Raw genomic sequence first — 26,299 nt, forward strand, 5'->3', positions numbered from 1 at the left:
AAGGGAAATAGGAAATTATTATCCCCAAGAAAATCCTAGATGTGTTTAATCAGTTGAATAACTAGACTGAGACAATTAATTCCACTCACTTCCTAAAGGACATGGTATGAGCAATAATCAAGAAAATATTTAACTTCAGTATCAATCTTGCCTGTATTCCTGAAGACATTAACTAAAAAAGCCACAATATGGATAGCTAGGCCAGTTTGAACTGGGAATTAAGTGGTTAGCTGTTAAGTGCATCTATAAATCTTATCATACAAGTTTAGCAAAGAGCTTTAAAATAACATCACTCTACCAAACCCGAGGCAAATCCTACTTCTTTTTCATGTTCATTCTTTACATATAGATGGGTAAAGGTATAAAATATATTACAAAAGAAAAGCAGTTCTTTTAAGTTTGAGGTTCTGTAAACATTTAATTATGTGCATGTTGGCAAAACCTGTAGTGAGTACATGAGTATTTCTAATGACCTTTCTAAAGATATAGTAGCATAATTTCCAGATTGGCTTCATTCTTATCTTAATTCTAGCCATCATGGGCAAATGATTTTATATATAATTGGATAAAGATATATAGATCTGGTTTGGACTGTATTGTGACAAAGTTAAATATAGGCTGAATTCTTATCTATCTCTATACAGAGATAGATATATGATAGATATACACACAATGGCGTGCAAAAGTATTCGATCCCCTTGATTTGTATGGATTACAAATGACACGAGGATTGTTCGAGAGAGTATATTTATTGCAAACCAGTATACTCTTAAAGTACATTTTCAAAGTCACAATTCATTATTTTTTGTTAAATAAAATTAAAAACTGAAAAATACTGCTTGCATAAGTATTCAGATCCTGTGCTGTGGAAGCTCCATGTTTACACAGATTTAAGATACTGCCCTAACAATTGGCCTCTACCTGTGAATCATTAAAAAAAAAAAAAAAAAGTAAGCATTTCTGGGTAAAAGACCCCCTAATTCCAGTATCATTAGTCAGACTTTGAATCTGAAGAGACTTGTCAGGGAAGCCACAGAGAGGAGGAGCTACAGAGTTCAGTGGCTGAGACTGGAGTTGGAGGTTCACCAGTCAACCATAATCAAGAGCTCTGCATACAACTGGCCTGCATGGGAGGGTGGCTAGAAAGAAGCCATTACTGAAGAAAACCTACAAAGCACGTCTGGAGTTTGCCAAAAAGCATAAGAGCGACCCAGCTAAAATGTGGGATAAGGTTTTGTAGTCAGATGAGACAAAAATGGGGCGTTTGGGCTGAAATTCAAAAATATGTGACACAAACCTAGCACCACCCATTCCTCAACAAACACCATCCCAACAGTAAAGTATGGGGGTGGCAGCATCATGTCACGGGGATGCTTTTCCTCAGCCGGTACTGGGCATCTTGTTAAAATTGAAGAACGGATGCAGCATACGGGAGATACTGAAAGACAACCTAACCTGCCAGTCTGCTAAAAAAACTAAAATTTGGGAGAAAGTTCACCTTTCAGCAGGACAATGATCCCATGCACAAGGCCAAAGCAACACACAGGAGTGGTTGAAGAACAAAAAGGTGAATGTTTTGTAATGGCCACGTGAAAGTCCAGATCTCAGTCCAATTGAGAATCTGTAGCACTATTTGAAAATTGCAGGCCATAAGCATCATTCAACCAACCTGGAGCAAATCTGCCAGGAAGAATGGGCAAAAATCACTCCCAAACTGTGTGCAAAGCTGGAAGAAACTTAGCCCCAACAGCCAAAGTTGTTATTGCAGCAAAATCTGGTTCCAGCAAGTACTAGTCTGAAGGGGTTGAATACTTATGCAATTGTGACTTTGAAAATGTACTTTATTGCAAACCAGTATGCTCTTAAACATACTGTGTGGAACAGTCTGTTATTTGTAATCCCCTTAAATCTGCTGATTTTATAGGGGGTCGAATAGTTTTGCAGAATATACCGTATATACGTAAATAGATATGGAGGAGAAATAAATGCAGATTGAGCTGTACATTTGAGTGTAACTTTCTCAGAATGCATTCCAAACCAAATAGGAGTGCATTCTTTGGTAAGTGGAGACCGTTAAGAACATAAGAACATAAGAAAATGCCATACTGGGTCAGACCAAGGGTCCATCAAGCCCTGCATCCTGTTTCCAACAGTGGCCAATCCAGGCCATAAGAACCTGGCAAGTACCCAAAAACTAAGTTTCCAATTTAAAAAAACACTTTTGAAACTAATTTCCAACTCTACCAGAAACATACCCACACGTGTATTGGACACGTGGTATCACACACAAGGATGCATTAACACAATTTGAAACCTGGAGTACTTGTACTGAGTGAGAAAGTTAAATGAAGTCTTCCTCAAGTAGACTCTATTTTGTAAGCTTGTTCAAGCCGCAGAGGACCTAAAATTATTTCCTCTGCTGTTACGTATTGCTGAGCCTCTACCTATGACGGAGAACTGACAATCAAAGGGACATTGAGGGGCAGTTTTTCGAAAGGGCTAAGCACCTTTCATGTTGGTAAAAGTGGTTACACTTGCCTGGATATAGCGAGTTATTTGTGACCACCTAAAAAAAAGCGTGCTTGTACTTTTCACTGCAAGAAAAGAGACATTCCAGGAGGCAGGGTGGTTTGTGGACGTGTTGGGAATTTTTATGAAGTCTGTGCCTAGCAGGCGTGCCGTTGACGTGCATGCCTTACACCATTGTTTTACAACAAGTAAAGGGTACGAGTGTACTTTTAGGAAGAGAAGAATGAAATGGCACATGTTTTTTAAATTATAGTGGAGTATACCTTAAAACCTTATTTGAAGTCAAATCCTACACTAATGCTTTTTGGAATAACTGCAGCAGAAGTTGGATTTGGACTCTTTCTATGACTACTATTATTAACCATTTATATAGCACTGTGTAAGCACTCATGAGTCAGTCCCTGTTCCCCAGAGCTTACAGTTTACTCCGACACTCAGACAAGTCTAATAAGAAATGGTGTCCTAAGGAAGCAAAAAGAGAGAGAGACGGTGCTGACTGATCTTCTGACCCTGGTAATGTGCCGTGTTTCTGCTGTGCCCTGCTTCTATTTCTTATAAAGTATGTCAGAGTGCTTTCTGTCAAAAATTGTGAAAGTGTGTCCTGTGCTGTGTATCTAGCAACTGTGTGCTACTCTTTAATGATTCCTGTTGGGTTACCACATCTGGGTGGCGCATGACGCTGGCAGAGGCAAGGAAGTGTGGGGATCTGCTTTGAGGCAATGTGGCATCACCAACAGAAAAGATGAATGATGGTGGAGAAGCATTAAGGTGGGACAAATCTCTACAAACCAAAACCTGCACTGGGTGGGGGAGGGGGAGTAACTTTTTTTTTTTTTAATGGCAAAAATTAAACTAAAGATTTGGTAGAAAAAGAGGAACCAGCGTATACTTCACTCTTTGGTCTTCTTGACAGAGTAAAGTTGTTTTGGGCATAACGAGGCGTACGTGTATTTCTTTTGTGTTTAGAAATTAAAGCGAGGTCTCTTATGAAAAGAGAATTCAGCATCCGTTTAGGTCATACTTCCCTGACACCATTTTGGGATTTTTCATTTCTTTCTTTGACTCCAAGAAGGCTTTGTTTAAAAAAAAAAAAAAATGGTGAATTCTGAAAGCCCGACGTGCACCAGAACTGGGAGATGTGCAAATATGTTGGACCGGCGTGCGTCAAGCAGATTTTATAAGCCGCCAGAGTATACACACATTTCCCATGGCGCGTACAAATGAAAAGTTCCAAAAAAAAGGGGCGGGGTGTGGGCGTTCTTGGATTTCAACTTCAAATGAGCATGTGGATGCTTGCGTGCACAGGCTGCATAACTTTACTTCTGCTGCGGGGAACGTACAAGTAATAAAGTAAAAATAAATAGATCGGAGGCGTTTTAAGGGTGGGGGCAAAGAGAGGCTTTTAAACTAGGAAGGGGTTTGGAAGTCCTGTCCCTTACTGGGAAAACTGGTAATGGCATTGGCGCGCCTATTAAAATCCCCCCCACTTACATGGCAGAAGCTGCGTTTGCGCGCATAGGCGTACATTCACTTAAAATTGTGCATACATGTGCACGTGTTCTGGCTATTTTATAACACGCATGCATATACGCACGGTTGTGGTAAAATGGCTGCGTCCTTGGGTGCGGGCCGACGAACGCGCGCACATATGCCCCGTGCACTGGTTTAAAAGTTACCGTCCTTGTGTGAAAGGACAGAAAAGCCTGTTCCCATGATAAAAGTGCCAGAAGAATATCTGTTCCATGCTAAAACACCAAATCCTGTAGGCAAGAAAAGAATTGTCTACTCTGTTCTCGATTTATAAATAATCCCTTTGTTACAGAATTATTGAGGCTTGAATTACAGTTTGGCGGGTGACGTATGTCTGCTTTTTTTTATATAGAAAGATGAAAACTTTTCATACCCACATAAAAATCTGCCAATTAATGGGATCTGCAAATTAATGGGATGGGAGGTGAATCGGAGGAGAAAAGCTGAGGGCGAGATTGTTAGGTAACAAATTGAATGTGAGGGGCAAAGAAGAGGATATAAGATGAGTAAGAGGTAAATATTTGGCAAAAAGAAATAGGGGGAGGCCCACCCAAAGTGCAGAAACCAGAGAGAACTGGGTAAAAGAGAGGAAGTGGGAATACCCAGTTCGTGGGGTGGGAGGGTAGGACACTGAAAAGCAAGGAGATACTGTGCAATCCAGTACGGTGCCATTTCACTTTGAAAAGCCTCTTTCGCACAAAAGAATCCCAAAAGGGTTCTAGTTACATACAATGCACAGTGCATAACCATGCCGAAATGTATCGGCATGAAAAATGAGCTTTGAAAGGCAAGGGAGAGAAGGTGAGGCTTGAGGCGGATTTTTTTGAAGAGAGAAAGAGCGTGGTTTGAGGTGAAGACACATCTGGGAGGACAGCCGCGGTAAAGAGAGATCCGCTGCTTGTGGTGGGCCAGAAAGCAGACTGGGCTTACATCAGAGGCAATGGAAAAGTGACGAATTAAAGTAATGTGGGAATAGAAAAGCAGGCACGAGATCTGCGCGAAAAGGTTCTAGGACTCTGATTAAGGTGGAGGGCGAGATTGGTCCATTTATTTAAGCGAATGATGTGCTGAAAGTAATTTCTGGGGATCCTGGACAAGAAAGAAAAAGTGATTTAGAGAGAGAAGGCTGCATGCCAGAGTAAGAAAAGGATTGCAGCTAATCGGGCCACCAAATCCATAGTGGCTTTGAGAGAGAGTGGGAGAGCAAGTGGACGGTTAAGCCATGGCAGTCCAGCAAGGGGACCGAGGAGAATTTTCAGCACAGAAAAATCACAAGCAAGGATTATAATTAAAAAAAAAAAAAATCAGAGCAAAGTGATTTCAAAAGTGGGAAAAGGAAGGGACACTGGATGATGCAAGGAGGCGAAAAGTTAGGGGTTCAAAAAAAAATGACACGACAGAGAAATCATCCTGAAAGAGAAAATATTGACAAGATTGGATGGAGACAGGAAAAGAGCAGAATATAAGATAGTAAAATAAGAGGTGACAAAGCAAATAAGGCTTCTAAAGGTGAGATGGTAGAAAAAAGAAACAGAGAAAGGAACAAGTGTGAAAAAGAGGGTCTGGAAGATGCAAGGTATGCGTGGACAGGCAGAGGTCGAGGAGAAAAGCTGAGAAAAACGCAGGAGCATTGGAAAGCGGCAGCACAGACTTAGAAAATCAAATAATGGAACGGGACAGCCTTGGTTGCAGAGCAGTCTGAGGGCAGCTGTAAGTCTTCCAGGTAAACAAATAGTGAACATGTGCTGCGAATGGTTTTATTGCCAACTTTGCCCATTTCTTTGCTTGCTGGGATGCCTTTTCACATTTCTACTTGTGAATGCCTGTACTAAACTAGCCCCGGGCTCAGTTTTGCAGCCCAAGTCCCAAACGTACTTTTACGCAACCCGCAGAGAAGCATTTTGGAGGGCAGCGTTGGGGGTGAGGTTGGGATTTACGCGCGTGCTTTTTGGTGTGAAAAGTGCGCGAGTGAATAACATTGCACCAATTGGAACGATCCGGAAAGGAGGTGTCACTTTGTGCGATGTGATGATGGGCGTGCTTATTCTGCTAAGTGCCCGAGTATTTTCAATGCAAATGTATGCGCATACTCCAGAAAAGACTTTGCAGCTATCCAGGCTGTCGGCAGATTATCCTGCACTTTTTTCTAAATACCTAAAGATTTTTCTGATGTTGTGGCAGGCCTGGACCCACCCGGGCAGCCTCCAGACACTCGGGCTTTTGTTTGAAAATCCTCTCCAGCTCTGCCGACGACCCCCATTTCACAGTCCAGGAATAGAGCTCTTGGCTGGCTTGCCTACCTCTAGCAAAACAGTAGCTTGGCCTGCAGCCAGCTTGCACAAGAAGACTTTAGCCCGGCGGACAGCAGCTCCAGCAGGGGAGATGTGGTAAGCTCTTTATGACAGGGTGTGCAAAGGGAGGAGAAGACGACATGACACGTGCCGGCCCTTTCACCTTCGCCCAGCAGTGGGGAGCATGGGGAGTGCTTGGCGCTGCCCCTCTCTTTCAGGCTGAGAAGGTGAGAGTTGCAATTTTTTTTTTTTCCCCCAGCCCATTTCCACAGTTGTGAGCACTAAGACACATCACTGGGTTTTCCTCGCCGCCCTGTATGAACAGCAAGTTGGCGTTTCTCCAGGCTTTGATGGGGACATTTTCTGCACTGTTTTCTATATCCACTTTAATGTCTCTCTCTCGTGGATAATTAACCAAGTATTGTAGAGGAACTGCTTTCTGCCCTGTTCCTGTCGCTCTGGTTAATGTGGACCTCAGGAGGCCATAAAGTCGTTCTGTCTCTTTACTTGGCTATTGGCTTCTATGCTAAACCAATTTTAAGAGGCCTGTAAATTATATCAGTGATTCCCCCTGCCACCAATCAGCCATTGTCCTTTTTTAGTACGTGCGTTTCGTGCTCTGACGGTGGCTAGGGTGTAGGGGTGCAGCCCTGTTTGAGGTTCTGCAGCAGAGAGTGCGCTGCACAGCTTGGTGTAGCTTCCGCCACCCAGAAAGGCGCCCAGGAATCCCGCGGCAGGAGCTGGGACCGAGCATGGCACTGTTTCCACAGCAGGAAGCAGAGTTGAGGTATTGTGTCCAGTGACAGCCTTCATGTGCCCTTATCTCCGTTTCACCTTGAGCAGTAATGTTACCGGCACGAAGCAAGAGTGATAGATTCTGGCATTCTTTTTCTGATTTTTTTCTTCTGCCTTGCACTAATGGCCCCCACTGTGGGCACCGTAAGTGCCGGCAGTGTTCCCCCATTCAGTTTTCTCTCTTTCTCGCTCTCTCTGTTTCCATGTATAACAGTATTGATCAGAGAGCAGCAATGCTGCTTTTAGATCGATCCCGCTTACCCTTTTATTCTTCCCTTGCTTCGCCAGTAATGTGACAAATTACAATTTCATGTGTTAGCGCTTCCATTATTGATTTCACAAGATGTCTTTTTATCCTCGTGGTTCATGGAGTAGTACATGTTTTCACTGTTCCCTTATTTCTATACAAAGTGCACTTAGTTTTGTCTTTCTTTTATATTTCTAAGGATTTACCAACAGCACTGTTGGTGCAGATCATTTGAGTTTTTACTTAACTGTGGTACCAGTAGACGATGTTGGATGGTGGTGGGTGGTACCCTCTACAGAAATGTGTACGTGTTACATGCATGCATCACACACCAAAACAAGGTGGTCGAATTTTCAGCTGCTGCGTGACTGGTGGAAATAGCTGAATAAACTTAAACTGAATAAACCCAGCTATCTTAAAGTTAGCCAGATAAGCTTATCTGGCTAACTTAACCCACACATAATGTGTAGAGGACAAAAGTGACATGAACATGTGCCTGTGGTGTGTTGCTCTACAGTATGTCTCTCTTTGGTTTTTCACTCAGCCTATAACGTAAGTCAGCAGGCCACCTGCTCTCCGGAAATAGCAAGTGTCCTATTACAGTGACCTTTTTTTGGGATGAAACAGACTCATTGCATGTATTGTATATGGATAAATTTCCTGGTTGTTTTTTAAATTTGTTTCAGCTTTTATTTATTTATAATTGTATTTGATATATTAGGATATCAATGACTTTTTTTTATCAATGGTATTGGGAGCGCTCATCCTTTCCTTCTCTTCCACCTCCAGCTGCCCCAAGAGCAATATATATTGCCAGAAGGGCTGCTATCCACATTCATACCAGGACCTCTCTTTCTCTTAAGAACAAGCAGATTCACCTCGTCGTCCAAGGGGGTTACGTGACCATGCTAATCGTCAAATGGACAAATTCTTCCAGTGCTTTCTGGAAAATCCTAAAAGCTTTTACCACTCATGCACTTTAGTTCCCATGCTGCTGCAGTCCCACAGTTTCCACACGGTTCCTTTTTGCCTGCCAAGACCGTCTGACTCTGATTAAGTTTCTTCGGCAGCCAAGCTGCATTTGTTAGCGTCATTCTGTAATTTACCTCAGGCTTCACCATAATCACCTGCCCCCCCCCCCCCCCCCCCCGTTTCCCCAGTTAGGTTTTTTGGTACGTAAGTTTCTTTATCTTCCATCGCCTGTTTTCCCGTGATGCAGCCACACCAAGCTTTGCACCCAGTCAGATTTATTTTTCTCTCTTCAGTCCTCTTCTGAAGAAAAATACCCTCATTTGATTTTGTTTTGTCAGTATTCTGTCCTAAGCGCAAAAATAAATTGTTCATTGCCAATCATCACAGTTTGTTGCAAATTTCTGGGTCAAGACCACAAGGCGTCATCTGTTTTGTATCCAGTATTGCATTAAAATGTCGTTCTGTGTGGTTCATGCTCCTCCCCTATCTTACTGAGAAGAAAAACTCAGCTCCTTGAAGGTGGTGTCAAAAGGTCAGTGTGAGAACCAAGGAGCCTTCAACCCCTTCAACTTCTTGATCAGAAGACAAGCCCAGGAATTGAGAGTATGCATCAAGCAGAAGCTCTGTGTCTCTTTTGACATACAGTTCCAAGTGCATAGAGGTGCAGAAGGCTCCACACCATTCAAAGCAGCTGCACCTAGAAGTTACCTCTGCCTCCCAGACTCAGACAACAATGTGCCTTTCTCCAGAAGTCCAGTGCACAACCTTCAATCCAGACCTCCAAAGAGCTATGGAAGACATTGGCCCCCCTAGAAGGGCAATCCCAATGTTGTCTTTGGCACTCTATGAGATTGAGCTGGCCAGTGGAATTGCTGATGCAGTTTTGACTCACCGAACCAGATCAGAACGCCTTTCCTACTTGATACCACTCAATCTCAACACCCAAAGAGATGACTTTCAGGACACAGCTCCAAGGTCAGTGGATTCCCAAGTATCCACTAAACGTGTCCTCTCTTAATCTGGAGTCCCATCACTCTGTTTGTTTGTCAAAGGAATTCTGTTCTGAAGAAGAGTACTTTTCTGACCTAGCCTTTCCAGATTTTTCCGAAGATTGCAAAGAATATACCTTTTGACTGAAAGAACGCCCAGGGCACCTCTTCACAGCCTTCTCAAATACCTGGATGTTTCTAAAGAATTAGTTGCAGCATACTGGATGTATGGAAGAGAATGTAGAAATGCCACACATTTTATTTCCTATTGTAAGAAGGCAGACACCAAGAATGTCCAGAAAGCAGAGGGATTCGACAGGCCCCAGTTGCTACACCAAAGTCCTTTCCTCCCCACATTCCCTCTGGCACCTATCAGGTTTTCTGGCTTTTCTTTTATGCAGCATGACTGGCCCAAGATACGGTACTATCTGTATAATAATTTATATCCTATGTCCTGTATAAGCGCACTAATAGAATTACTTTTGGAGACTGTCAAAAATCAAAAGCAATTGATTCAGCTGCTGCTATATTGGACACTTCTCTGCTCACCTGCTCAAGCTGTGAACTGAGCCTGACCCCCCCCAACCCCGATGATGTCACCAGTCTGGGGGTGGGGGTGCCAAAGTCCTGAGAGTCAATGCTGGAGGCACTGCTGCACACACTCCATTACACACATGAAGGAGCACAGTAGAAGAGCTGCCACTTTGTGTGCTCCTTCCTGCAAAAAGAGTCCTAAGAAAAAGGTTAATGTTATTTTTATTACCATCAATTGTTCTGGAATTTAACAAAAGACTTGAAATGAGGTAATTAGTTTTTGACTAGTCTAAATAGAGATAATTCAAACAATATCTACTTGTGATTAAGATTTAATTTTTTTATTTTTTTTACTTAATCTTTTGGCTTATTTATTGGGAGAAACATTGGTGACTGGGCATTTGTTTTTATTGGGAAATATATGAAGGATATAATAAAATGTATTCGGGGGGGGGGGGGGGTGTGAATATGCAGTGTTTCCTTGAGACAAATTTTGTTGTTCTTGTTTGGTAATAGTACCTATTGTTTACAGTCTTGTAGGCAGGTTCCATTTAAAGTAGTACTGTAGGAAAATAAGGGTATTCTGTAACTTGTGGATTACTGCTCACTTCCTCCCCCTCTTGTCTCTCCTTGTGTCTGGGGGAAGGGCAGCACCACTGAAACTGACCACGTATTAACTTCTATCTATGCAATCCAAACAGCTCAGGAAAGGACACTGTTAGTCTCAGAATCAGACTTGTATTGATCAGACATTTCAGGCTTACCAGTTAGACTAGGACTCGTGCCTCCACAGTACTTAACACAGTGTAGGTTTATACTGGTTAAAACTTTGTATCATTAGTGAACTCAGGGCAAACGTATCAGAAACTTTGACTTGCTTAGGGTGCATTAATAAATGTAGTTAGCTAACTACCCCCATAACTTAGATTACCTTCAGTCTTGCCCTGGAGCAGTCTCTGTAGCTGGAGGTCTCAGAGACAGTCTCTGCCGAAGGGAGCATGCCTTCTTGGCCCTTGGTGCTTGCAGGGCTAAGGAAGCTTGTCTGAGCCCTGGAGAAGAAAAGACAGGTACAACATGAGCAGCCAGGTAACAGACAGGACTTTCTTATGTGCAGCCTTATGAGCTGTTTTGCTACGTCGCAGAGAGGGGCAGGGGTGATATCTCATGAATGGGTTTCTTCCGCCAGCCACCTCCCTGAGTTCTCTCCCCTGCTGCTTTTAACAGGCAGGGCATGCATATGTAAAAGCTCATGCATAGTCAAGCAGGAGCATGAAAAAGGGATCTTCATTTCAGACAGCTGCAGCCACCTTCTGGTGCTTGACTGTTACAGAATGGCAATTCCTGACCAGGATGCGTGATCTAAGTTCTATGACATTAGGACCAGAAAGCTGACTTGGTTGCAGTAATTCACCTGCCTGATAAGCTCATTCTTGGATCGGCTGTCCTTGTTTCTAAAACTGATTTGGGTCATGTCCCTGACAGACACCTGGGCTGCTTCTTAGATCAGTGTTTATGGAGAGAAACTGTATTCCTTAGTTAAAGAGGCATATCAGATAGCTTAGTCATGTATTGCTCTGGCCAAAGTTCCTCATCTTTATATTTCTGCTGAATTGCATGTCGGTGTCCATCTTGTGGAGTCAGTATTCATATTTTGTTGAATACAGTAATAAAATAACTGATATCTCCCTACAGTACTGATCAATGCTTATTCAATCACATTTAGGTTAAGTACAATTAAGGACTTTCTGAACATCAAGTTTTGATATATTTTGTATAAACAGAAATGTGGCTATGTCTGGCTGATAATTTGATTCTAGCTCAACGATGCCTCAGCAGTTTTTTTTGTTTTTTTTGTTTTTTTTTTAATTTTTACCCAATCTCAAGAAGTTAGGGTGGTGTTGTGGCTAATCTCATTGGTAGTAAGTTAATATTTATCACTTAGCCTAAAGGAGCAGAGTGTCTCCTTTCTCTGATTGGATAAATTATTCGCTATATTAGTTGTCTATTAAGCTCCTCTGGGTAAAGAACAGTATTTCAGGGAGTTATCCCATTTGATCTAGAATATTCAGCTGGAATTTCCTCATCACCTTGTTCTAGAGGATTTAAATATTCATGTAAACTCTATTTCATCAGGGGTTGAAGTCTAGCTTTATTCTATGATGCTACAAAGCAGTCAGTTTATAAAAGAATGTACACATTCCAAAAGACAAGATTGGACTATTTCTCACCAGAGGAATAATTCGGTAGTTTTGTCTGATCAATGTTTAATTAGTTTTATGTTATGGTGATCAGACAATAAACAGAAGCTGGCTAAGAGAAACATTACCTTCATTCAAAGGCTTAGCTGACTTCTTCAAATTTCCTAGCTAATCTGGATCAATCATTTATTCTTTATAGCCAAGATCCCCAATCTTTAGTCATTGCAGAAAATTGCTCCTTTTAAAAACTAAATTTTTATCCAAGCAGACATTTCCACCCTGATTTTCTATTGAACACCAATATCTTAAATTGAGAAGGCCAGAAACTTGAGCAGCATTGTGGTATTCTAAAAAAAAAAAAAAAAAAAAAAGAGGGTAGGCTGGTTTGTAGTCAATTGAGTTTGTAGAACAAATTGATAAAGTGCAACATGTCATGGAAGATACATTGTCTTCATTCCCATTTGGACTTCTTCCCAGACAACCTTGGCGCTGTGAATGATGAACATGGTGAAAGGTTTCATCAAGACATTGTCAAAATGCAGAAATGGTATCAAGGCATGCTGGGTGACTATTGGACTCTCATCCGCAAAGCGTCGGGACAGTGATTCCAAACTAAAATCTGCAGCAAAACATTTTTAGTTTTGTTTTCTGGTGCCAACACTGCCCTTATAGCTTTTGCTGCTACAGACATGTAACGATGCTTAATGTATATCGCACTTTTCTGGCAAACGGTACGTGATACAGACATAATAAATGCATATTTGTGTTCAGCTTGTTAAAATCTACTTGTTTTACCGAAGGTTGTGGAGGAAACAAAATGTTCCCAGAAATTTGTTTACCAGTGTAATTTAAATAAAATATGAAAAAGAAAAATGTATAGGAAGCCAATGAAGCTGATGAAGAACCAGGGTAATATTAACCTGTAATTTCAGACCCATTAGAATTCTCAGGGCAGTTATTTTGAACATAATGTAAATGGTTCAGTACTTTTTTCACAATCTAGCATATAAAAGCATAACAGTGACTAAGTTTTCCCTAGAAATAAGGGCAAAGATTATGTACTATTCTAAGCTGACAGTCAGCATGACTTCCTTATTAATATGAGACCTCCTTGCCAATTCAGAGTTCAAAATGACTCCCAAAATTTTCCCTTCTGATTGAATCAGGAGACCATGGCCCTAAAAATTAACAGAGGGAAAAGGAAAACTTATCTTTGGACTTTTCACTTAAAACAAGTCCATCTTTGCTGGATTCAAAACAAACTTATTTCTAATCATCCAATCCCCAATTAGATTCAGACATTCAAATAACATATTTGAATCCTCAGCTCATCGATGCCCCATTCCTACATATATCTGAATGTTGTCAGCATAGATTAAGCGATTAAAACATGCCTCTTTAATTAAACAAAACTAAAGATTTAAATATAGGGGAGTGAATAGACCCCTACAGAACCTCATATTTCAAGATGTGAGAATCAGATCCTCTACTTTTGCCCACTGAGATCTATTAGTTAAAAAAAAAGAATAAAACTTTGGACACCAATGGCCATGAGACGCCTAAGCAGAATCTCATGGTCCACGATATAAAAGGCAGCTGACAAATCTAAAAGGATCATCAGTGAGTCAACCCCTTTATGTAATCCCTGATGTAAAAAATCATATTTAAACAACCAAAGCTGCCTTCCTACTGTGATAAAGGTGAAAACCCATCTATGCAACATCCAATCATTTTTTTTCCTTTAATAGCTACTCAAGCTGTTGTGCTACCATTCACTCTATCAATTTCCCCAGTTAAAGTAAGGTAAAAACTAGCCTAACTTCCTTAACCTTGCTTGTTCATTGCCTTAACAAAGACAATGAACCTTGCTTGTTCATTGCCTTAACAAAGCTTTTCATCAGCCCAAGTTTGATGTGCAAAGGTGGAAGAAATATCTTACTTGGATCCACCAATGGGTTGTGCACAACATTCTTCTGCCCTGGAACCAACATCTTGCGAAGAGGCCAGACTTTTCTGATATAATGCGAATCTCTTGCTCGATGGTCCCACTCACAAAGGAAGCAACAATACTTGGTGTAACCAAGCTGCAGACGCAGTAGAACTGCAACAACCTTGAGATCACCACACAAATTCCAGTTGTACGCGTACTCAATGTGGTTCACCAGTAGCTGCATGTTCTCATTCGTTTCTTTCATATGAACAGCATGCCCGACAGGTACTGATGGGTAGATATTGCTGTTGTGCAGCAAAACAGCCTTCAAACTTAAGATTGATGAATCAATAAACAGTCTCCATTCTGTTGGGTCATGGTCACATCCGAGAGTACAAAACAATCCATTGATGTCACAGCAAAAATTCAGACTAATTAGCTGTTTTATGTTTTAAACAGCTGTATTTTATGGGATCCAGTGTTATAAAATTTATTTAATCTTTAAATACATATAGAAACATAGAAATGACAGCAGAAAAGGACCAAACGGTCCATCCAGACTAACCAGCAAGTTTATGGTAGCATCTGCTGGGCCATACAGGTCTCTCTATAATGGTAGCATCAGGTGGTGGCATCTGCTATGCCGTACAATTTACCCCCATACTTAATTTCCCAAACCGTTAAAATCAGGGTCCTTGTTGATTGCCATCTGAGTTCAGTACCCCGTTATCTCTTTATCTCTTGCTATTGAAGCAGAGAGCAAAGTTGGAGATACAGCATAAATATAAGGCTTATTTGTTAAGGGTAGTAACAGTCGCATCAGCAAGTTACCCCCATGCTTATTTGTTTTCCCAGACCATAAAATTCAATGTCCTTTTTGGTTTCTGTCCGAAACTAATTCTTCTCTTCTTCTTTTGCCCCTGCTGTTAAAGCAGAGAGCAATAATGAGTTACATCAACACTATGAAGGCTTATTGATTAAGGGTAGTAACTGCCACACCTGCAAGTTACCCCCATGCACTCTTTTCCTCAATTCCATCATCTAGCCTTTAGGGATCCACGGTATTTATCCCAGGTTCCTTTGAAATCTTTCACTGTTTTTGTTTTCACCATCTCCTCTGGAAGGGCATTCAAGGCATCCACCAACCTTTCCATGAAGAAATACTTCCTGACGTTGGTTCTGAGTCGTCTTCCCTGGAGTTTCATTTTGTGACCCTTAGTTCTACTGATTTCTTTCCAACGGTTTATTGTGCATCATTAAAACCTTTCAGGTATCTGAAGGTCTGTATCATATCTCCCCTGCACCTCCTCTCCTCCAGGGTATACATATTTAGTTCTTTTAACCTCTCCTCATAAGTCATTTGATGGAGACCCTGCACCATGTTTGCTGCCCTTCTCTGGACCGCCTCCATCCTGTCTTTGTCCCTTTTGAGATTTGGTCTCCAAAACTGAATACAATACACCAAGTGAAGCCTCATCAAGGACCTGTACAAGGGGATTATCACCTCCTTTTTCTTTCTTTCTTTTTTTTTTTTTTTTTTTTTTTATTACTTTATTTATCAATTTGAAAGTTAACACAATATAACTTCAATATTAGACACAAATCAATTTTGCAAACATTATTGGTCGGACAAAGCAAGAATCACTTGTTAACAGTATTAAAATAGGCTAACATTATATTTCGTCCTATACCAATTTCTATATAAATCAAGTCAAACTTGAGAGAGCTGCATGGAAAATAGAAATTTAAGGGAGAATATATTTACCACAATTTACTAACAGGGCAATATTGACTGGGTATTCCTTTCTTTTTTACTTCAGTTATGACAGTGGGGATGAGGTGGTTAATTTACGTTGTTCTATGAAATTTTTCAAATGGTCGGGCAAAAAGAAAATAAAAATCTCGTCTTGCTTTGAGATTAAACATTTGCATGGAAACCTTAAAACAAATTTATAACCCAGAGCAATGACTTCTGTTCGGAAAGCCAAAAAGGCTTTCCGCCTTTGTTGAGTTGTTGCAGCTAAATCAGGAAAGATTTTCATTTCCTTGCCAAGGTAATTGATTGGGAATTTAGAAAAGTATTTTTTCATAATTAGATTTACATCTTCAATAGATGAAAAAGTTGCCATTAGTGTTCCCCTATCAATTATCTGAGCCATGGAATTTTCTAAAAAATTAGTAAGATCTCCTTGAAACATTTGATCTTCTAAAGGAATTGGATTACTAGATTTAGGTAAAAAATAACAATTAGTAATCACTGGAGAATTCTCTAATACAAACCCCAAAGCCTCTATCAGAAATTTTTTAAGGGAAATCAACGATACTTCCCCCACCACCCTGGGGAAATTTAAAAATCTAAGGTTTAACCGTTTGGCGTTGTTTTCGAGATTCTCCAGTCTTTTAGAGATATTTTCTCGGTCTTTGACCACTGCAACTTGAAAGTCTGTATTCTTCTTTCCATTTATCTCCAATAGCTTAATTTTCTCTGCTGATTCTTTTAACTGTTTTTGAGTTTGAAGAAGATCCATTTGATATCCTGCATTTATCGCATCAACTTTATTTTCCAACCTTTGGATATTGTGTAAGGTTCCAGCCATCATATCCCAGAGCATATCTAAAGTAACCACCGCTGGGCGGGTTACTGGGATGGGGGGTGTCCTGTTGATCAGCTTTTCACCACCTTCCGCTTGGGAGGGGGTGTTTGTTATACTCTCTCCATTAGTTACAACACCCTCAGCTACTCCTGGAGCTTCTCCAATTGACCCATTCCCTTCCCTTTGTGCCGGTGGCAGCCCAGCATTTGGGCTGAGGGAGGCCTCCTCTGCAGGCACTGCCAATCCTCCCTGATTGGCAGGCACACCAGTTTCTTCGACACCTGACCCATCTACCCCAGTAGCAAGCATGAAACGGCTAATGTCCAATTGAATTGGAGAGGGTAAGGGGAGAGATGGAAATACTCTCACCCTTCCTTTCCTCTTCGGAGGCATTTCACATTAGATATAGGAAATATAAGCCGTTCTGCAATTTAATATTGCCTATATTCCCCAGCAGATGTTTCACGGGAGTATTAAGTAGAGTAAAGGAAAAACTTTTACCTCAAGTCACATATCAGAAAGACCCAGGTGTCCAGGCGATCCGGGCGAAGCCGGGCAAAGCCGACCTGTCGCGCGCCCCTTAGGCGCGCGCGGCTTTGGCGACGCGCCGGCTCTGCTGCGCGCCGCACGCAGTTAGCTTTTCACTGCTTCCTGCCTCCTCTCGCCGGGTCCGCCCCCTGACGTCGGCAGTCACGCTGATGGTCAGGTCGGGTCTGCAGGTGCTCCCTCTCACTCCGGATGGCTCAGGTCAGCCTCAGATTGAATTCCTCTGCTTCCCTTCTCCGCCTCTCTCAGCGTTCTCTCTCCCGCAGCCAGCTTTTCACTGCTTCCTGCCTCCTCTCGCCGGGTCCGCCCCCTGACGTCGGCAGTCACGCTGATGGTCAGGTCGGGTCTGCAGGTGCTCCCTCTCACTCCGGATGGCTCAGGTCAGCCTCAGATTGAATTCCTCTGCTTCCCTTCTCCGCCTCTCTCAGCGTTCTCTCTCCCGCAGCCAGCTTTTCACTGCTTCCTGCCTCCTCTCGCCGGGTCCGCCCCCTGACGTCGGCAGTCACGCTGATGGTCAGGTCGGGTCTGCAGGTGCTCCCTCTCACTCCGGATGGCTCAGGTCAGCCTCAGATTGAATTCCTCTGCTTCCCTTCTCCGCCTCTCTCAGCGTTCTCTCTCCCGCAGCCAGCTTTTCACTGCTTCCTGCCTCCTCTCGCCGGGTCCGCCCCCTGACGTCGGCAGTCACGCTGATGGTCAGGTCGGGTCTGCAGGTGCTCCCTCTCACTCCGGATGGCTCAGGTCAGCCTCAGATTGAATTCCTCTGCTTCCCTTCTCCGCCTCTCTCCCCTCTTTTTTCTTTCTGATCTATTGAAAAGGTCGTGCAGCAGACCCACCAGCACGTCTCTGAACTCCCTCAGTATCCTGAGATGAACCTCATCAGGCCCTATGGCTTTGTCCACTTTCAGTTTTCCTAGCTCTTCCTATACATTCTCTTCTGTAAACAGAATTTCATCTACTCCACCCCCCTCCAATGTCTTGTTAACTAGCGATTGTCCTTCGGGGTGAACACCAAACTGAAGTATTTGTTTAATATTTCTGCCATTTCTTTGGCTCTCTCCACACATTGATCTTTTTCACGGTTCAATTTCACTATACCACTTCGGACCTTTTTCCTTTCTCTGATGTATCTCGCTTTACTTCTTTGGCAATCCTTTCTTCTGCCTCACTTGCTGACTACTTTGTTCCTACAAGACAATTGAGATCTGTTTATGTCACCTTTTTGTATTCCGAACAAGAAGATTAAATGTTACTACCCAGACAAAGGTTTTTTCATATACAGTGTCAGTGATCTGAAATTCTTTTTCAAAATTAATGTAACAATTGAGGATTACCTGACATTTTAGGAATAAATGTAATGCTTTTTTTTTCACTTTTAAGGGTGGGGGGTTTTTTTGTTTTGTTTTTTGATTGTTTGATTGAATTGTCTTTCTTTTTATGTTAGGTTTTAATGTATATGTTATTTCTTAGTGTAACTTGTCTAGACCTCCTTTTAATAGCCATCTAATACATTTTTTAATAAATTAAAAATATAGTTCCTCACTGTTCTATGGATTTCTTTGGTCTGATCTCTCAATCTCCCAGTGATTCATATGACCCATCAACAACTTCCTCATTCCCCGTCATCAGTAACTCCTATAGTTTAGAGCAGCGCTTCTCAACCGGTGTGTCGCGACACACTAGTGTGTCGCCAAACACCGCCAGGTATGTCGCGTATCCCGGTGTCCCACTGCCCCATTGTACTTTCCTTCTCCCTTTTTCCAGCCCCCGCGGTCCAATTGAAAGCTTCCTTTCTTCCTACCCCCACTGCCCAATGGGAAGCCTCCTTCATTTTGCCTTCCCCCACGCAGGCCAATCGGAAGCCTCCTCCCTGCCACCTGCCAGTGGTAGTAGGAAGAAGGGAGGAAGCCTTTGATTGGCCGGTGAGGCAGGCATGGCACTGTCCGGGAGTGGGGTGGGAGGAATAGCAGTGTAGGACCCCGACGAAGCAAGGCCGCTACGGGAGCCCATCCCCGTAGCGGTGAAGAGAAAACCCGACCCCGACGGTGCAAGGCCGCTACGGGAGCCCATCCCCGTAGCGGTGAAGAGAAAACCCGACCCCGACGGTGCAAGGCCGCTACGGGAGCCCATCCCCGTAGCGGTGAAGAGAAAACCCGACCCCGACGGTGCAAGGCCGCTACGGGAGCCCATCCCCGTAGCGGTGAAGAGAAAACCCAACCCCGATGGTGCAAGGCCGCTACGGGAGCCCAGCCCCGTAGCGACGAAGAGGAAACCCGACCTCTGACTGAGGCGCCCATCCCCGTGGCGCCGAAAAAAGAAGGCCCGCCGGATTAAAGCCACGGCGGAACCGGAGCCTATCCCTGCAATGAAGGAAGAAGTTATTTTTGGTGAGAGCTGGTGTGTCTGTGTGTGAATGGGGGCCTGGGTGAGAGCTTGTGTGTGAATGGGGGCCTGGGTGAGAGCTTGTGTCTGAGGGTGTGAATGAATGCCTGGGTGAGAGCTTGTGTCTGAGGGTGTGAATGGATGTCTGGGTGAGAGCTTGTGTCTGTGGGTGTGAATGGGTGCCTGGGTGAAAGCTTGTGTCTGTGGGTGTGAATGGATGTCTGGGTGAGAGCTTGTGTCTGAGGTGTGAATGAATGCCTGGGTGAGAGCTTGTGTCTGTGGGTGTGAATGGATGTCTGGGTGAGAGCTTGTGTCTGTGGGTGTGAATGGATGTCTGGGTGAGAGCTTGTGTCTGTGGGTGTGAATGGGTGCCTGGGTGAGAGCTTGTGTCTGAGGGTGTGAATGGATGTCTGGGTGAGAGCTTGTGTCTATGGGTGTGATTGGATGCCTGGGTGAAAGCTTGTGTCTGTGGGTGTGAATGGATGTCTGGGTGAGAGCTTGTGTCTGAGGGTGTGAATGGATGTCTGGGTGAAAGCTTGTGTCTGTGGGTGTGAATGGATGTCTGGGTGAGAGCTTGTGTCTGTGGGTGTGAATGGATGTCTGGGTGAGAGCTTGTGTCTGAGGGTGTGAATGGGTGCCTGGGTGAGAGCTTGTGTCTGTGGGTGTGAATGGATATCTGGGTGAGAGCTTGTGTCTGTGGGTGTGAATGGGTGCCTGGGTGAGAGCTTGTGTCTGAGGGTGTGAATGGGTGCCTGGGGGAGAGCTTGTGTCGGAGGGTGTGAATGGGTGCCTGGGGGAGAGCTTGTGTCGGAGGGTGTGAATGGGTGCCTGGGGGAGAGCTTGTGTCTGTGGGTGTGAATGGGTACCTGGGTGAGAGCTTGTGTCATTGGGTGTGAATGGGTGCTTGGGTGAGAGCTTGTGTGTAGGGGTGTGAATGGAAGCCTGGGTGAGAGCTGGTGTGAATGGGTGTAAGAGCTTTTGTGTGTGATTGAGAGCTTGTATATAAGAGAACATGAGTGTGATTGAGAGAGCGAGACTGGTCAGGGAGATGATGTGTTTCTGTGTGAGAGAGAGAAACTAGTCAGGAAGATGACTGGTGTGAAAGAGACCGAGACTGGTTGTGGGGTCTATTTGGGGGTGTGTGTGTTGTGAGTGACTGGTTGTGGGTGCTAAGGAAGAAGATTGAGGACAGAGCTTCAGCAGCCCTTGCTGCTTCTGGTTAGTGCTATTGGCCTGGAAGGGAAAGGAGTAGGAGAGTTGCTGGAGAAGGTAAGTAAAGGTGGCTTTTTAAATTTATTTTTCTTGATTGACTGCCATTTTAATTATTGGGTATTATGCGATGTCTGCTGTTTTGAAATATTTTATTGATATTTGGACATGTTTTAATAATTTTTATGAGTATTTAATTGAATATTATTCTGTTCAGCAGCTGCTTTGTAACATTTTTGTTATAACTTTACAATGATTTCTGTGTGGGGCTCTGTAGCACCTTGGCTTATTCTGTTTTCCCAATAGGAAATGTTTTAGTGTTTAGGGCCTGGTTTAATAGTTGTATTTCTTAGATAGGGTTGTTACTGTTTGCGTGTGTTCCGTAATACAGGTGTAACTTTGTGCAGGTTAGTTTGTGTGCATTATTGCAAATCCTGAGTCTGTTAGGTGCTATATTTCTCTTTCCATTTCTCCAGGTTCGCACTGTATGCAGAGTGGCTTTTTTGGTTTTCCGTTCCAGTTTCTGTCTCCATATTTATAATTTGTGTTTTTTCTGTACTTGGTGAAGGTCAGTTCTGGGTGTGTGACCAAGTGAGGTGTTTACTAGCATGTAGGCATTTGTATCAATCTTATTTGATGTGTTTTCTCAATAGGATATGCATTAGTGGTAAATTACTGTCTTTTCATAAGGATGGCTATTGTGCCTGGTAGTAAAGGGAGTTTGTTTTGCTTTTACTGAGATGTCATCAGAACCAGAATATCTTTTTTTTGTATGGTGAGTTGTTCGGGTTATGCCCTAGATCTGCTCTGCACTCATTGCTGAGGGTTGAGGGGAGTCCTGTGGATGCAGAGTGCATGTTTACACTTAGCCCCGTGATGGTCACATGTTCAGTGTGTCACGCATATGAGAACCATTTGTCAGGTGTGTCCCGGCCAAAAAAAGGTTGAGAACCACTGGTTTAGAGATCAACCCTTTGACTCCACCTTCCATACAAATTATTTTGGATCCTGTCCATTCTTTTGTCCCTCTTTCCCTTATTTATTTTTATTAAAGAATCCCTTACTCTGTAGGTAAAGACTATCATTATATGTAACATTTCTTTACGTTCTTCTATGCCACATCCCCTACCCACTTATTTATGCATCCCTGCTCCCTTGCTGGAGATTTCAGTCTCCGATCTGCTGCTGCTGCTGTTGCTGGGGTTAATATATCTTTCAGGCAGTAGGCCGGCTGCTTTGAAGTACGTTTTTATTAGGTGAGGAATCTTCTCTCTGGACTATTTCTACAAGAATAAAATTATAACTTTGGTAGGAAGCCAGTGCCCATAAGCCATTATCAGTCAGTTCCGTGACTCACATCAGGGCAGTAAGATTTGAGATCAGTGGTTGGCTAAGTTTCTGTTTAATTTCAATAGCTTTAAAAAATATATGCTGGTGGAACTGAACACAATTTCCTCCTGAAGTAAGAGAGCCATAAATAGCTACTGGAATGGGCAGAGTAATCCTAGTCACCAAAATGAGATGTAGAACAGCTTCCTCTTTTTTTTTTTTTTTTTTTTTTAATTAATAGCAGAGTTTCATGCTGTAGGATCAGTTTACAAGTGCACCAGCAATGATGTGAGATCTACTACGGATAAGCAAATAAAGCCAAATGAACCACCTAACTGTAAAAGATGGTTACGGTCAGGCAATATTATCCCTAGCACTAAAGTCAGCCCAGGAAAAGTCATGCAGTGGGTCATGATGGGAGGAGGCCTGCCTGCCTTTCTTTTAGAAAAAAAAATGCAGTACAAGTTTTACAGTCAGTTAAAGCGGTACAAATAATTGTTGGAGAGTTTTTTGGGTTGTTTTTTTGGGGGGGTTTTTTCTGTTTTGTTGAACATCACAGCCTAAATCTTGCCATACAGTGCTCTAAAAAAAAAAAAGTCATGAAGGTGCTGAAGTAATAAAAGGGACGGATAGTGTTAATCATAATGTCAGAAGATTTAATTCCTGTTGACACTGAATCAGTTTTAATCCGTTCTGTAGATGACAGAAGTGAATGACTGGGAAAAGATACTGGGAACAAGTAACTTGACTCCTTTCTGCTCCCCAGCTTTGCCAGCGTGCCTGTCACCTGTGATGTAATGTAACTTGCTTCTTTTCTGTTGCTTTCTCCATAGTGCCCATGTACCTGCCTCTCAAGCTGCCGCCATTCCTGCCAGCGGAGAGTAAGTCCGTCAAACTCAGAGCACCTTCATGATTGTTGTCAGCGCAAGAAAAGGGGGGAGAGGTTTAGTATGTCCGGGGCATATTTTTAGCCTGGTTTCTGAAGGGATAGGATTTACATGCGCAGAGGGTAATTTTTAAGGCCATTTCTGTGCACAAAGCCCGGGTTTATAAGTGTAAATGGCTGTTTGTTTTGAAAATCCTCTGTGAAGTTTGCATGTACAGTATATCATATCAACACAGGCATAATTGCTACATGGGCTGTTTGAACATTGCCCTGTTCAAACAGCCGCGGGGGCGGCTTTTTCTTCTTTGGATTTGATTAGAGGGGAAGGGCATTTCACGTTTGCACGTTAGAGGCCATTTAGAGGCTTAAATTAGGTGGCAAATAAGCAAGTTACACCAGTGTTCAAAGCAGACCTACGCGCATAAAGTCTGCTTTGAAAATTATCCCACCAAATCTACCTGCACACCATGACACCTGAAAATCACTGGAAAATTTTTAGGAAAATCCACACGCATGCTTTTGAACATCCATAAACCATGTGCGTAAGTCTAAACCCCTCCCCAACTCTGCTCCAAGGAATATATCTGCTCAGTCCGGGTAAACTCACGCCATACATGAATAAGGTTTACCTGCGTATTGAGCGAATAGTTTTATAACAGGCCATTTCTGCGGGTAACGCACGGTTGTACCAGAGGAAATGCCTTCCCCCTAGCTCAGCTAAAGATAAAAACATATTTCAGACCAGAAGTTGCGCACTGAATGAATGGAGCTTACTCTCCGGGGCACGCACATCCATGCTGGTTCATGGATCCCAAAAGCCCACCCCCTCTGGACCCTACTGCACCCCTGATATACCCTGAAAATCTGGTGTGGACAAGGCACCAAAACACAAAGCTTATTAGGGAGGGGATACCCACACATGAGCAGGTCTGACTTATCCAGATGTAACTTATCCAGCTAAGTAGCAGCGTAGCCATGCTGCTGAGTATCCTATGTAAGTTAGCCAAATAAGTTCTATCTGGCTAACTTGCTTAGTAGTTTTCCTTTCCATATCCACCCCTGATTTCTTTTTCTCTTCCTCATTCTGTTAGTGTTACCTTTTTTTCTGTATTTTTCCCCTATGCTGCCACCTTTTTCTTTTGCTGATGTCATTCCTAGGTTTCATTTCTTTTCTGTCATTTAGTTTGCTGTACTTTTCGCTTGGTTTCTCATGGTATTTAGCAGATATATCCAGAGTGCTTCAAGAAAGTAAATGGACTGGTCTGTGCTCTTAACCCGTCTTGGGAAACTATATCTTTTCCTCCTTTTAACTTACCAGTGCAACACCCAGCTGAAAATGAAGGAGAATTCTTAGTGCAAACAAACAAAACCTTGGCACTTCAGTAAAGAGAGTACATTAGAAATATAAATACTTCCTATAAACACAAGCATTCTCATGGCAGCTAACATAGTGTTTGCTTTTCCGTAAGCCTTTCAACATGCATGAATTGAGGAGGTTTTTTTTGGTTTTTTTTTTATCCATGGCTCTATCCTCATCCTTAATACCCAGACTTAGAAAGGCGAGTAATGAAATCCAAAAGTACGGGTGCATCTGTAGCCAATTTTGCAGCAAGGACAAAAATAAAATCCATTGCTGGGCCTAATAATGACCGCTGGCTGAACTGCTTGATTACCGCATTTCCAGAGCATGCAGCTATAACATCATAGCCACCAACATCTTTTTTTTTTTTTTTTTCCCCGTCAAATCTCGTCCAAGTTACTTTTGAGCTGATGTAGTGTTCTAAGACAGATGGCAGCTTCGCTCCATGGGCTACTCAGCCAAGCACACAACATTGTTATGTAACTAGCATACCATGTCACTTCCTGCTCACACAGTCCTTATGAAATGTGACTCTGAGGTACTGCGGTTTTAGAAATATGCAAACCAATTAAGGAAGATGTGAACAAGCAAAGAGGTTTTCCTGTGGGCCTTAACAAGATTTCACTCTGCTTGGCAGCTTCTTAGAGAGGACAATCAGGTCAGCAGTGGAACAGCATCTCTTTGATGTGCATGGCTCAGGCCAGAGTTCCGAGGACTCTGAATCCGGAACCTCCTCGGCTTCATCCGCGTTATCTGCACGGCAGAGGAGGCGGCACCTCAAGGAGCAAGATGAGGCCCGACGAATCAGAGACAGGTAAGAGGAGGTGGGGCCTATTTGGTCTGTTGTATACTAAAGCAGCCAAGGGCCCGGCTCCCCCCCCCCCCCCCCCCCCCCCCGATAGTGGCTGTGCCTCTTGTAAATTTTTTTAAGAATCAAAACACATAAAGAAGGAAACTCTCCTTATTTCAGGGACAATGGGCTGTCTCACTTTGACTTACAGGAGCCCTTTCTTTTTTAATATGTTTTAAAAAAAGAATAATTTTGACCCCTTATATGTCAGAGGCAAATTGTGATTTATTTGTAATATTTTATTTAATTTCTTTTACTATACCGATGCTCAAGACTAGGTCTTATCGTACCGGTTTACAATGTAACTGAGGGGAAACCAATTAACATCAAGGTAGAAAGTAAAGTTACATTAAACAGGGAGCGTAAAACCTGGGCAATGGAAGACAGTACAGAATTTAAACTAAGAAACAATTAGAGAGAGATAAATATATAATCAACAAAAACTATAAGATACATAAACATAGATTTATCCTAGGCAGTTATTAGCATGGTATGTCCAGTGGGAGAAGGAAAGGGTGAGGTTGGGTGGGGGGGAAGGGGAGAGGGAAAAGAGGGGGGGTAGGGATTGGGGAGGGGTGGGAGAGTGAGAGTCAGTGATGGTTGAGGAGATCCTTCAGCGGTAGGCTTCTGCGAACAGCCAGGTTTTCAATTTCTTTCTGAATGTTAAATGGCATTGTTCTTGGCGTAAGTCTTGGGGAAGTGAATTCCAATGTAGTGGACAATATCCAGTGGCAATATCCAGTGGTGTGTTAAAAACAAAGTAAATACATGATCAAGGCATACAAAATGTAATTGTATAAATACAAAGTTATTGATTATATTTAAAAAAAAAAAAAACCCAATATAAGAACAGTTCTGAAATTTCAATCCGGTATAAAGCCCAACATGGCTGTGTTTCAGCAGTCCTGCCTGCCTCGAGGAGAATTTTATAGAGAAACAATATAAATATAAAAGGACATGATTATTCTACACACAATTTTTTCCACTTTTTCTCTGCTGTTCATTAAGCACTGCAAGCCAGTCAGGTTTTCATGATATCCCTAATGAACATGCATGGGATGCATTTGCAGGCAGTGGAGGTGGTGCATGCAAATGCAGCTTATGAATATTCAGTGTGGCTATATTGAAGAA

The 26,299-nt window shown here is 42.8% G+C and overlaps 1 protein-coding gene across 9 annotated transcripts in view; it reads left to right on the top strand.

The window, feature by feature from the left end:
* Window positions 1-26,299, top strand: part of FAM13A (family with sequence similarity 13 member A) — a 505,365-nt gene that overhangs the window by 363,903 nt on the left and 115,163 nt on the right. For all 9 annotated transcript variants that reach the window (XR_003856193.1, XM_029597821.1, XM_029597782.1 and 6 more), the window contains exons 10-11: window positions 22,906-22,953; window positions 24,956-25,132. Coding sequence is in view for 8 of the 9 variants with exons in the window: in XM_029597821.1 (XP_029453681.1) it covers window positions 22,906-22,953; window positions 24,956-25,132 (225 nt within the window). In the remaining variant the exon portion in view is untranslated. The remainder of the gene's footprint in view (window positions 1-22,905; window positions 22,954-24,955; window positions 25,133-26,299) is intronic.

Source organism: Rhinatrema bivittatum, chromosome 1, assembly GCF_901001135.1.
Source record: "Rhinatrema bivittatum chromosome 1, aRhiBiv1.1, whole genome shotgun sequence".
Lineage (NCBI taxonomy): Eukaryota > Metazoa > Chordata > Amphibia > Gymnophiona > Rhinatrematidae > Rhinatrema > Rhinatrema bivittatum.